Source organism: Lactuca sativa, chromosome 8 (genome assembly GCF_002870075.4).
Source record: "Lactuca sativa cultivar Salinas chromosome 8, Lsat_Salinas_v11, whole genome shotgun sequence".
Lineage (NCBI taxonomy): Eukaryota > Viridiplantae > Streptophyta > Magnoliopsida > Asterales > Asteraceae > Lactuca > Lactuca sativa.
In genome coordinates, this window is record NC_056630.2 from 209,027,065 (window position 1) to 209,040,232 (window position 13,168).

Consider the following 13,168-nt stretch of genomic DNA (forward strand, 5'->3'; position numbering starts at 1 on the left):
TATCTTCAACAGGTTCAACTTGACCTACATTCTTTTTGAAAAAATAAGGGTTGGCATTATCATCTCTATGCCTTGTCTCATCTATTTCAGCATCAACCTGGATATCAACTATTTATTCCTGGATATTATCAACTACTTCCTCTTTTTTTCTAATCCAACCACTCCTGGATGTTAGCAGTACCAAAATGGTCTATATACATTGGGAGATCAACGCCACATTTATACATAACGGCTAAAATTCAGAATAATCAAGTTTATTCCTAATTAACCTCAAACCTTTTGGAAAATCAATATCAAGAAGACCATAATAGAGTTTCTTACATTTTTTTCATGTGAATCTTCATGAATGCATAACACTAGTCCTTGTCTATGCATACGAAATCAATGTTCTACAACCTTTGATTAATTTCTTTGGTGTATCGAATGGGGTACTTGGAAAAGCTACCTTAGAATTACACATAGACAATGATGCAGGTAGCCATGGTTGAAGAAAGAAAATGGAGGAAGGAAATGGATGCAGTAGACGAAGAAAGTGTTGTCAGCATGTCTCATTAAAAACCCTAACAAAATCATTCAGCAATTACACGTCGACTACTTAAATGAAGTGGCAAAGAACTTTAATGAGGTGGAAAAGAATGTACCGGCTTACCCCTTCATTTCTTTAAAAATGACTAAATAGACCCGGAAAAAACAAGTTTATTCCATCATAAATCACGTAAATATGTTAAGGGATTGAATGGGAAAAGTTGCAATACCTAGGAATGCCTACCTAAACTTGTACAACACTGGCAGGAAGAACAACACCACCATTCAATATAACATATTTATTTTCTTTACAGGGGTGGAGCTTCAACATTTTATTTGGGGGGGACGAAAGTATAATATGTATAAAAATCCGTGAATAGGGGGGCCATGGCCAAAATTTTATATTTTTGGGCCTAATATGTACAAAATTAAAGTAGCGGGACTATATGTAACAAAAAAATCAAGGGGGACGAAAAAATCCATAATTGAAGACATTATTGAAGAAAGGGATTATTATATTTATCATTATGTAAAGTGTCGGTAAGTGTCGATTGTATTATTCGTGATGTAACATAAAGTGTGTAACCCTCAATAGTCTAGGGGGCTATAATGTAAATATGTATGTTATATTGCAATCGAACGATTGCAACAATAATTGTAACCGGCTCTCTTGAGCCTATAAATAGGGCCTTTGCCCAAATGAAATAAACAAGCCAAGTTTGAGTGTTTAAGACTTGAGTTGATCTCAATTGTCTTCTCTATTGAAATAATTGTTCTATTTCTGAATAGCAGAGTCCTATCCAAACATATTCATATAATCATCTAATCATTCAACACAATCCATCATCAAACTAATCCAACGCATCATTCAGGTATAACCTTCTGCATCATTCAGGTATAATCTTCTCTTAATCTTTATTAATTCCGTCATGTTGTTAAATTTATCAAAGCAATTAATTCGTCATCATTTTATATTAAATTGGGGGGGGGGGGGGGGGGGGGGGGGGGGGGGGGGGCTGTTCCTTTAAACCAAAACAACACTTTACTTATACTTTTTAACATAAACAACAACAAAGTTGATAATCAAATGAAAATTATTTAAACCAAAACAACACTTTACTTATACTTTTTAACATAAACAACAACAAAGTTGATAATCAAATGAAAATTATTCGTCGAAATAAAACCAATTGCCGCTGCTGTAAAAATGCAAGTATACAACACACAATCGTATATCAAAGTCTTTTGCATGTCGTATGTCCTTGAAGTATTTTGCCTCATTCTCCTTGTATACACTCTTTGTTTTGTGCAATCACATCACCAGGAATAACTTTAAAACTATTATATATAAAATATTCATTTCCTTTTACAAGGCAACAATGTAATTATATCTTGTTTAACCAAAACAACAACATACTTAATCAACAAACGAAAATTATTTGTCAAAATAAAACTAATTGCACCGGGGCATTTTACTAGTGCGTGTCTATATATACGTATCTACGAGGCTTATGCTTATTTACAAGAAAATGAAATAAAATATCAAGATTGACCCCATATAATGAAGCTGAGCCATTTCCCTTTTTAAGTCCATTTGAGTCGCATGAGATGACCAAATTCACCCAATTTCCTCTTCCCTTTCTTTCTTTTGTGTGTGTATGTGTGTGAGAGAGATCTTTTGTATAATCAAGTTTTTTATATATTTAAACATTTGAAAATTACTCTTTTTAAGTAAAAAAAAAAATTGTAAATGATGAAGGTGATTGTTTTTATTTTTCATTACATGTAATTTTTTGTAAATTTCTGAAGTACATTCTTTCAATCTTCAAGACAATTGTTTTTGTAGGATTAGGAAATGTAAGTAAAAGGCCAATTGGCAAAACTAGATAAATGTAATCAAAATGATCTTTTACTTTCATCGATTCTTCCATTCCATATATTCAGTATAGACAATGACACAATCTTGTCAAATTGGCAACTCTAATTTTTAAGAAAGTTTAAATGGTTAAATTATACAAATGAAATTAAAAAAATTTCGACTTGACCACAAAAACAAGTATTTAGGAGCTTTAACCATCTCCAACCATACTCCATTTTTTACCCTATTTTTACCCCCAAAAAGTATATTTTATTCTTATAACTTATATAAATTGTCAAGTACACCCATTCTATTAATTTGGTTTTAACAAATATATAATCTATATTTTTTCATTATAATAATATTAAATAAATAAGATTATATTTATAATACGTAATTATAAGCTTTTGTAAAATACGTTATTGTGTTTTAAAATTTATATTACGTAATTATAAGCTTTTGTAAAATACGTTTTTGTGTTTTAAATTTTCAATATGTATTTAAATTTTAATATGAATTTGATAAACAAAAAACAAACTTTATATTTATAATTAATTAATACAATTTAATACATAACACAATATTATAAGTATTAAATATTACATTTAAATAATAATTAGTAGATAAAAAAAAACCAGAAATGTATAAATATATAAAACGAGTGACTAATCCGACAACTCAAAATTTATCCTCATTTTGGGAGAAATGAATAGTATAACACCAAATATGGGGTTATATTATTCATTTCTTCCAAAATGGGGAATAAATAGGGTATGGTTGGAGAGGAATGAGGGAAAAAATGGGGGAAAAATAGAGAATGAGAGTGGGTTGGAGATGCTCTAACATTTGCATTAGAAGCTTGCATATTACTCATTTAACCATCAAACAAATATCAACCCTTTAAACCCTCCCATCTTTCGATCTCAGCCGTAATAACTCAGAAATTATGGTTAATCTGTCAACCGTTTTCAGTTCCTCCCCCACGTTTCCTTACAGTCGATCGTTTCTTCACCCACGTTCAATCGGTTTTCAGTTCCTTCCAAGACATGGTAATTCTCCTTCAACCAAAATAACGCACAACCTCCTCTCCCCGATATCTCATCTCTGTAATCGGTTTCCTCCTCAACCTCAATATGAAATCTCCATCCTAACTTATATTCAGGTGCGTTTCTCCATTGTTTAGATAACAAGATTTTCAAAGATAGAATTGGTATCTTCCTATTCACATCTTCTCTCTCTCTCTCTCTCTCTCTCTCTCTCTCTCTCTCTCTCTCTCTCTCTCTCTCTCTCTCTCTCTCATCAATTGAGTAAATTGTTGCTATATTGATTTAGTTTCTTCAGTTGATTCCTTTTGTGAACAATTTCGTCAATACTTCAACTAAGGTAAAATCTTTACAATTAGTTAATTTTTGTGTTTTACATTTGTAGGCTTTGAGTAAATTACATGAATGGTCCTTATGGTTTAGGGTAATTTGCACGTTTGGTCTCTAACTTATTTTTTTAACTCGGAAGGTCCCGATTGTTTCTTTTTGTTATGAGCATGGTCTCTGTCTTACCTAAAAAGACTATTTTGCGATTGATTTTTTAAATTTATTAAAATAAACACACCCCCAACCCTATCCCCTTACCTTACCTTATCTACCCCATCATTTTTTCCTATTTAAATAATAGTCTTTTTAGGTAATACAAGGACCAAGCGCGTAACAAAAACAAATAGTGGGGATCAAGCGTGTAACAAAAAGAAATAGTAAGGACTTTCTGAGTTAAAAAAATAAGTTAGGGCCCAAACGTGCAAATTACCCCAAACCATATGGACCATTCGTGTAATTTACTCTAGGTTTTTACCATCTGACTTCCATTCGCACTTCATTGCATCTTTAATTTCCTTGTATAATCAACTTTAATGTTCATTTATGTTTGTATAATCGATTTCATATGTACTTGATTGTGTACTCTATTATATTCAAGAATAAATGTGAATATTTTGAGGGAAAAGTCAATCTACAATCATATGTATCCAAGTAGCTATGTCATTCTGATTCTGAGAGTGCTGAAATAATCGACTTCAGGCCCTACAAATCCCAGTTGGAGAGGGTGATTTCTAAAGAAGTAAAAATTTTATGTTTTTTTTCAAATAAATAAGCATGTAAAGTTTTATTTCTTCTTTCAGGATTCTTTAATTGCCAAAGATGTTATCATAATCTGTGACAAATTTGATTCACACCAGACTAAAGCACTAAAGCAGGTCACTTCAATTTTTTTGAGAGGTAGGTTACTAAGTGAACTTTCTACTTAGAAAAATAGGCATACCTTAAAGGGTAAATTACACTTAACATTCTTATGTGCAGGTTTGACATTGATGGGGACAAAGAAACACAAGTGAATTCACCTTTCCATGATTATACTGACATACCAAATAATCTTGTCCCCTATCCTCCTCCACAAGATGGACCTCAAATTCAAAACCGTCAGTATCACTTAATTGTCACAATTGCAGTCATGTGTAAGAAAAGTTACTAACTTTTAGGTTTTGTAGCTAATGAAATCCATGAACAACATCCGGGAGAATGTACCCTATTTCAAGTTCTTGATTTCTGGTGGTTTACTTAATCTTATCTAATCTTTTTTATTTTTATAATGCTTGACTTTTTTTGTCCTGATGCTTTTGATTTTAAGGTTTAATGCGGTAAGAAAGCAACTGGGCGCCAAGGTGGCGGGGTCAAAGAAGGTAAAGTAATTCTACGGGCTATTTTGGGTGGGGTTTCAGTTTTCTATATTATATATATGCTTGAACGTACTATTAATTCGGAGGCTAATTAGAAAGGTTTTAAAGAAAATAAAATTGAAACTAGTAGTAATGTGTTAAATTCCTTTTGTAGTTCTTTCTTGAGTTTTATTGTTTTGTTAACAAGCAAATATTAAGCTATCAAACTTTATAAGCACTAAATTCTCTATGTTGGTAAAAGACAAGGTTGCCCTTTCACATTGTCCCCATAATTTTTTTTAGGTTCATGTTTAATATTATTTGTGTTGGGTTTCCCTTTTCATGTTTGACATTCTTTATGTCAAAACCCTACGTGCATTTTTATTGAGCTTAAATTATTTGTGTTTTGTATCCCTGAACCTGATATTCTTTATATTCATTTTACAATAGTGATAAACTTCAACTTTGGATATTATATGGGAAGATTTACACTTTCTGTTTGGTAGAAGATGTTGATAGTGGTTTGATTACACTTCTGTTATATTATCAAATATGCTTGGTTATAGTTGTATAGTTGGATTAGATTATAACCAAAAAATGTTTATTTTTGTTTATTAGGTATAAAAAGTTGAGACCTTTTTGCCCTTTTTCTAACAGGATGTATTGCTTATCAGAGAGTTAGCTTACATTTTCTACCTCTTCCTGAATACGTTTCCCAAATTTCACCTAGACCAAATTATGAATTTTATACCCTAATCATACGGCTTACAATGTCATCACCTGTTGTATATTACTCATTTCTTATTACTTACTTTTAAAAAAATTGTATCTTAACAAAGATGGTATTTAATGATTTATGTTATTTTTTCAGTAAAGCTTGTGTGGAAGTTGGGAGTCTTGTGTTTGGTGACATAATGATGACTGATATTAATTCCTAATTTTATTATGTAATTACTCGAATTCAAATTAGATGGTAATGAGGAAAAATAGAAGTTTGTGTAGGTGACTACTTCAATTTCAACCATTATGCCACATCAACAACACAAATCAAATAAAGTAGCTATAAGATTCCTACTAAGAAAAATATGTTGCTTTCGCAATCTTTTATTTCTGTTACCGAGATACTGCTTTTGTAACCATCTTGATTTAGTAGCCAAGCTAATTGTTGCCGAAGGTGCTACCTCAAGGAATGCTTTGACAACCTAGACTAATGATCCGCTTGTAGCTTCCAAAAATTCAAAACAACATTTACAACTTCCAGTTTATCTTCTTTTTTGTTAGGATGTTGATGGTCTCTCTATGCTTTATGGAATAATTCATTGATGTTATATAGAAATTGTTGATTGAATGGCGAGCAAATGAGAATAACGATTAATTTTTGTTGTATCTTGGAACTAGATAGCATCTTATGAATTGTTAGATAACAATAATTAGTTTTGAGTATTCTTCTGTAAATGTTTTCGTTATTGACCTATATGATTTAACAATAATTATATACGTTTGATTCATTACTATTTCCATTCACCCAAATATGAAAATTTGAGGTAAAAAAATTGTTATTCATGAAAATTTTGGTGCTGAAAAGGAAATATCGGTTCAATGATATAAACCTTTTTATATAAATTTTTTTAATTTTCGTAAGACATTGGCCGCCAAGTTTAGGAGATGTTAACATCTTCATTTTATTGATTTGTTTGATTAACTATATATTATTTTATTAGAAATCTCAATTTTTTAATCAATAATAATTTCAATTTTAAATTTCAATGTTTATTTTCTATCCTTTTAATGTTAATAAGAAAATATAAAAAGTATATTTCTTCTATAGGTTGATGTAGTAGGTATAGAAGATAGTTTTTCTATTTTAGGGAATGTTTTATCAAATTAATTGTTATATAGAAAAGGGTTTGGATCAATTTTGTTCACTTAATTTTTGGTATTGTGCTCATTTGGTCACTTAACTCTTTTTAAGTTTTAAAAAATCATCAAACTTTTGGTTTTGTGCTCATTTAGTCACTTAACTTTTGGTTTGATCACTTAAATTTTGGATTTGTGCTCATTTAATCACCTAACTTTTAAAATTGTGTTTATTTAGTCACTAAACTTTTAAAATATTTTAGAAGTTTAGTGACTAAATGAGTATACTTTTAAAAGTTAGGTGACTAAATAAGCACAAATCTAAAAGTTAAGTGACCAAACCAAAAGTTAAGTAACTAAATGAGCACAAAGTCAAAAGTTCGATAACATTTTAAAACTTAAAATAAGTTAAGTGACCAAATAAACACAAAGTCAAAAGCTAAGTGACCAAAAATGACTTAAACCCTATAAAAAATAAGAAAAATGATGGTGTTGAAAAATGTGTATGTGAGGAAAAAGATGTGGAAGATAGTGCCGGTCGTGACAATATATGATTTAAATTATTTATTTTTAATGTTGTTCTATATTTTGTTACTTTTTTATTTTTCTTATTGTTATCATTGATTTATTCAATTAGGTTGGTTATGCTACCGTTGAAGATGATATTTTAACACACCTATCTCTACATCTGGTTTACAAGATGGTGAAGAAAACAAGATAAGTTACCATGCATTGTCTAAAGTTTCTATTTTTCTTATGATATGGAAAAAAAACAAATTCAATGGTTATTGTCATCTATTTTGTTATATTATTTTATATGTTATGATTCTTATTATTGGTTTTTAATTTTTACAATTCGGAAGCTTGTGTTGTTGTTAAAGTTCATTCTTCAAAAAAATCGTATATCTGATCCTCAATAACACCAATGAAGCGTCAACTTCCATAATTGTCTGAGGAGTCTTCGGAAGATGAGATCATTTGTTGACTTTAAATTAGTGTTAAAATGTTTTCTGACATTGTTTTGTAGTTTGCATTTCTTTTCCAATTTTCAGTTTTCATGTCATCGTACCCGTATGTTGTTTGTATATGTTATTTGAAAGTATAAACTAAATTAAGCACTTCATAAGTGTTTTTAGACATATTTATGGTTCGAGTATATTAAATTTATGGAATCACATAGTACATTCATTTTTTTGTTCTTATGGGGAAACACATTATTGTTTGGGTACCATAAGCCAAAGGATCTTACTAAGTTTGTCTTTATGGGTGCTTTTATCTAAATTGATAAGTTAATGTTGTCTTCTAGCTCTACATTGAATAATATTTAAGTTTTAGAGTTTTAAATTAACTGTTTTCTTTCTTTTTATGTTATGTATGCAACACAATTATAGATATTATTTTAGGACATAAAAGATAATTGGGTAAATTTGTCATGTACATTGCTAGTATCGGAATAAATGAAAGAAATATGCTATAAAACAAAGTAAAATCAATGTATTGTCTATACATTTATCAACATGTCTACTAGATGGGTATGACACTAGTACTAATAGAACTCAAGAGAGTTTACATAAAGGACAAGATAAGTTTTGTAGTTCTAAAACCGCCAAATTTGAGAAATTAGGACATTTTAGTCTTTAAAAGTTTCAATCATTCCATGTTGGCCCTAATTTTGACATTCAAAATAAAAATCATAAAGGTTTACATCAATAGAAGACCAGAACAAAATGCTAGAGTAGCAAACCTAAATTTTAGGGGTAGCCAGGCTCCAAGTCTCCAACTAAAGTTTACCCTAAGTTAACACTATTCATGCTAAAGGTGTGGTCACTACATGTTGACTAGAAAAGTGATGTCATTTATGCGCCACATCATTTCCACTACATGTTCGTTAGCCCTATGAAATGTTTATCACTCCACATTGTTTATCATTTTTTTTATATTTAGATTAAATAATAAACATAAATAAATATTTCACATTACATAACTTAAATTACTAAAAAAACATAAAAACATAAATTTCAAACCTAAATTACTAAAAAAACGTAGAAATTTAAACCTAAATGACTTAAAAACCATAGATAATTAAACATAAAAATTAAAACGTTAAAAACCTAAATTCCATAACTGTCACGAACTTGTTGTTGGATTTTCAGAAATGCGGCTAGATTTTCCGGTCGAAATCCGGTTGCGGCTTTGTGTTTAAAATTTGAAGTGCTAGTTTCGACGACGAGCTTCCTTCTTTGAGTCATATTTTTTGTAAAAAACATAGAGTTTTGTCAATTATTTCCGCAAGTACGTCTTCATTACTCGTTTTTCCGCTTGAAGACGCCACCTTTTTCCATTTGTCCCTTCCCTGTGGTCGACGAAGTTGGACTTCCGGTGGACCCTCCCCTACGGTGTCGTTGAAGTCTTCATTGAGGTCAACACCAAAACCCACATCCGACTCGGACGTTCTTGGCATTTTGCTGGAATCGATAGTCGATTCCAAATGCGAAGTCTCCGGTTTAAGGACCCATTTTGGACCCTTACAACAAATTTCCCACGTTTTTTTGGTGGTCGAATGTTTTACTGTCGTTGGTGACCTTGTATTGTTTGCAAGCGGTTGATAAAATATTGAAATCTTTGCTACCACTTTTATGCATATTTTTCAAATTTTTAAATATGTAGTTAAACTTGGTGCAAGCCGCTTGTAGTTCACGTCATTTTTCATTGACCGTGTCATACGTTCGACCCATTTGCCTTCCCAAAAACGAGCGAAAGTGATCTAAAACACGAAGCCAAAAACTGTTTTCCGTTTGCGTATTGTCCATCCTCGAGTCACATGAAATAAAAATCCAAGCTTTAGCTAAAGCTTCCTCCTCATCTTCGTTTCAAGTTGTTCCTCATTTTTTGTAGTTTTTCCTTTTGGTTACCTTCTTATAGATGGTTGTGTTTCTTCGACCCCGTCGTCATCGTCATTGTCCAAGTTTATAGATGGGGATTGAGATAAGGGACTTGAGATGGTTGTATTTGGAATTGTTGAGATGGTTGTGTTTGGAATTGTTGAGGTTGAAATTGTTGAAAAGCTTGGAAATGGGGTTGATTGAATTGTTGTGGTCTTTGTTGTGGGAAGTAGTTTGGCTGATATGGAATATTGGTAAATAGAGATTGTTATTGGATTGTGGATGTTAACATTTGCATGTAACCTTGATATTGATCATTTGGAGTATTTTGGGTTGTTTGAAGTGGTTGGGAAATTTTGATTTTGCTCCATACTTTGAGAAAAAATAATGAGAGAATAGAAAGATATTTGAATGGTTTTGTGGTGTGAAATGGTAAAAATATTGGTATTTATAAGGTTTAGTTTAAAGTTTAAGAAAAGATTTTCTTTACAATGTTAAAGGGTCAATTTTTGACCGTTTCTATATATCAAATTCTATTGGTCATAAGGAGGCGTAACAGGCATCAATCCACACTATACTACGGGTGATGGGGCGGTGTTCACGCGTAAAAATGTGTGCCACATCACCCTTTACGCATAAAAAAGAGCGTCATACCCCATGGTCTCATGATGATTAGTTTCTATATTCATATATGATTGTATGCCGGTATGTTGCTTACGATTGCTTCAGTTTCTTAGATTATCTTAGATTATGTGCATTTTAGATGCAATTTTTAATGAAAATTAAAACATGTTTATATGAGTCGACGAGATGAGATAAATAAGTCTGTAATTGATAATATGAGACATCATTGATAATAATAATCATGGACGTCGACTTTAGATTCTGGTTCAAGACAATCGTATAATAGTAGTGGCCGACTTAAAGTTTTTATTATTTGCATCATTCTATAATTCTGTTTAAAACAAAAAATAACGATTAAAAGTTCCATTAGAAGAAAATTGTGTACAACATGTAATTATTATCTATAAACATCTATAAAGCGAGTCTTGAAATAATAGTATGGTCGTTCTTAATATTTTCTTTTCTTAAAATCAAATAATTAACGATATCCCAAACATTTCCAACAAAACAAAATCAATATCCATCTTAAAATTTTCGCATACAAAAGATTTAAGTGGCCACCATTGTACTTTCTAATATATTACCGATTTATTAAATATTTGATAATGTAATGAACAACATACATCTAAATAAGAATCTCAAATACATTGGACACTAAAAACAAACATTAACAAAAAGGTTACAACTTAAATATAAGTAGATATCGTGACATTGTACCCTACAACAGCATCACCACTAGAATTAATCGAGTACGTTTGAGCCAACGCATACCCACGCGCCAGTCGAAAAAGTCCAGTACCACCAACTATCGTCATCTCACGAACTGTCTGCATAGCAGGGTTTAAACTCAAAAGACTGAACGTACTATCTTTATATATCCCATCAGTAAAACCATAATTTAAAACCATAATCAGCCCAAGCTCATTTCGGGCAGCTTGACCATACATCCCACGAGCATGTCCAATGAGCTTGGAGTTCTTGTCAGGTCCTTCGGTCAACGGGTCATCCACCATCATTAGGTTACCAAACCCTCCGAGTGAGTTGCTGCCTGACTGCGGTTGAGCCACTTGGATTGCACTTGGATTGCTTCCACTTAAAGTGTCATGGAAGTAGAATTGCATGGTTGTGACTACTTGTGAACCTGTGTCTACACGTTTGGCCCAACTCACATCATCCGAGGTTTGACCTTGGGTTCCTATGGCTAAGAGGAAGATGAGGAAAAAGGTGACCATGGACTCGACCATTGTACTTGTGTGTATGTGTGTGCTTTTTGGATCTATTCCACTAGTCTTCTTTTTAGTTTTTATAGTGTTCCAGCTAGGGTGTTGGTTGGGTTGGGGTGGGGTGGTGGGGTTTGGGGATGGTGGTTCAGCTACAATAAAGAAATCTTGTAGTGAGTCATAGAACCAACTTGGAACCCATTTGAAATTGGTCCTTGTATTTTTTGAGTTCATGACACTTGAGCCCTTATCTTTCTAGAATATTGTGTAAAATGACGTTCCTAAATCAGAATAAATCAATCAAATGTATTTAAAAATAAATTACATAGAAATTGGTCCTTGATTTTATGATAATAATTGTATCGTGTCATTTTATTCGTAAATGTAAACCATTCAAAATAATGATATAACTTGTAAGTTTCTTTTATGCACGTCATCGCTTATTATAAAGACAACAGAATCAACAAATTATTCGAGTTTAACCAATAATATTTCCGAAAACACCCCCTTTGCTTCAAAGTCAAATACATGATTAAAGTGGGTCAACCAAAACCTGTCGCTAAAATTCAACATTCAAAAGGAAACCGTGGTTTGTTGTTTGGTTACCAACTCCCCTAATTATATTCATAATAACCAACTAAAAGAATCTTTTTTTTCAAACATTGTTCTCCTACAGTTTTAATATATGACTTTCGTACCGTTATAATCTTTATATAAACATCGATGACATCATATGTCATGTGCATGATTGAAAACCAATAAGATTTGATCGACAAACATGCTATGGTGACATATAAACAATGAAGAAGTAATAAAAAATGAATTTGTTCAACTCGAATAACTCAAGTTCTTTGCCTTTCTTTGTGACCTGTCATCAGATGTCATAAATTTATTTTATTAAACATCTGAATTATTATTAAAAACCAGCTAAAAAGCATTACAAATAAGAAATTGGCATCGTTGGGTTTTGCAACCACCCAATCAAGTTTTCTTTAAGTTTAACACCTCTATTATACAATCAAAAGTACAAAAGTACGATTGAGAAATAATATTTTCTATTAACTCATCTTTTCTCGGCTTCTTCGAACCAAAGAGTGTAGTATTTCAGAAGAGACAAATAAAAGCAAGGACAACTACAACAAAACACATCTTTTGTGAAGTATTGAGTCTTAGGGCGGATATAGGCATGCACAAACCGGTTTCTTTTTTTGAACCGGACCGGTTCAGAAAACCGGTTCGGTTCTAGTCAAACAAGTCAAAACCAATTCACCCAGAAATCGGTTCGGTTCCAAACCGGTTCACCACAAAAAAAAAGCCGAATATATGTAAAAAGGTTCGGTTTTATCGAAACCGATTTGCAAAAAACCGGTTCGACGCATTATTTTCGCACACATTAAAAAAAAATTGGTTTAAAACTAAACAACTTGTAGGATAATAATCCCCTGATAAAAAAGTAGTTGCTTTTTTAAAAAAACATCAAGCATGTCGGTAACAAGTT

General features: G+C 31.7%; 1 protein-coding gene across 1 annotated transcript; it reads right to left on the reverse strand.

Moving 5' to 3' along the window:
- Positions 1 to 11,013: 11,013 nt before the first annotated feature.
- Positions 11,014 to 11,740, reverse strand: LOC111879221 (dirigent protein 23). The gene has a single exon (XM_023875692.3). It carries the CDS (start codon positions 11,692 to 11,694, stop codon positions 11,137 to 11,139), a length of 558 nt encoding a protein of 185 aa, XP_023731460.1. The 5' UTR covers positions 11,695 to 11,740; the 3' UTR covers positions 11,014 to 11,136.
- Positions 11,741 to 13,168: the final 1,428 nt, after the last annotated feature.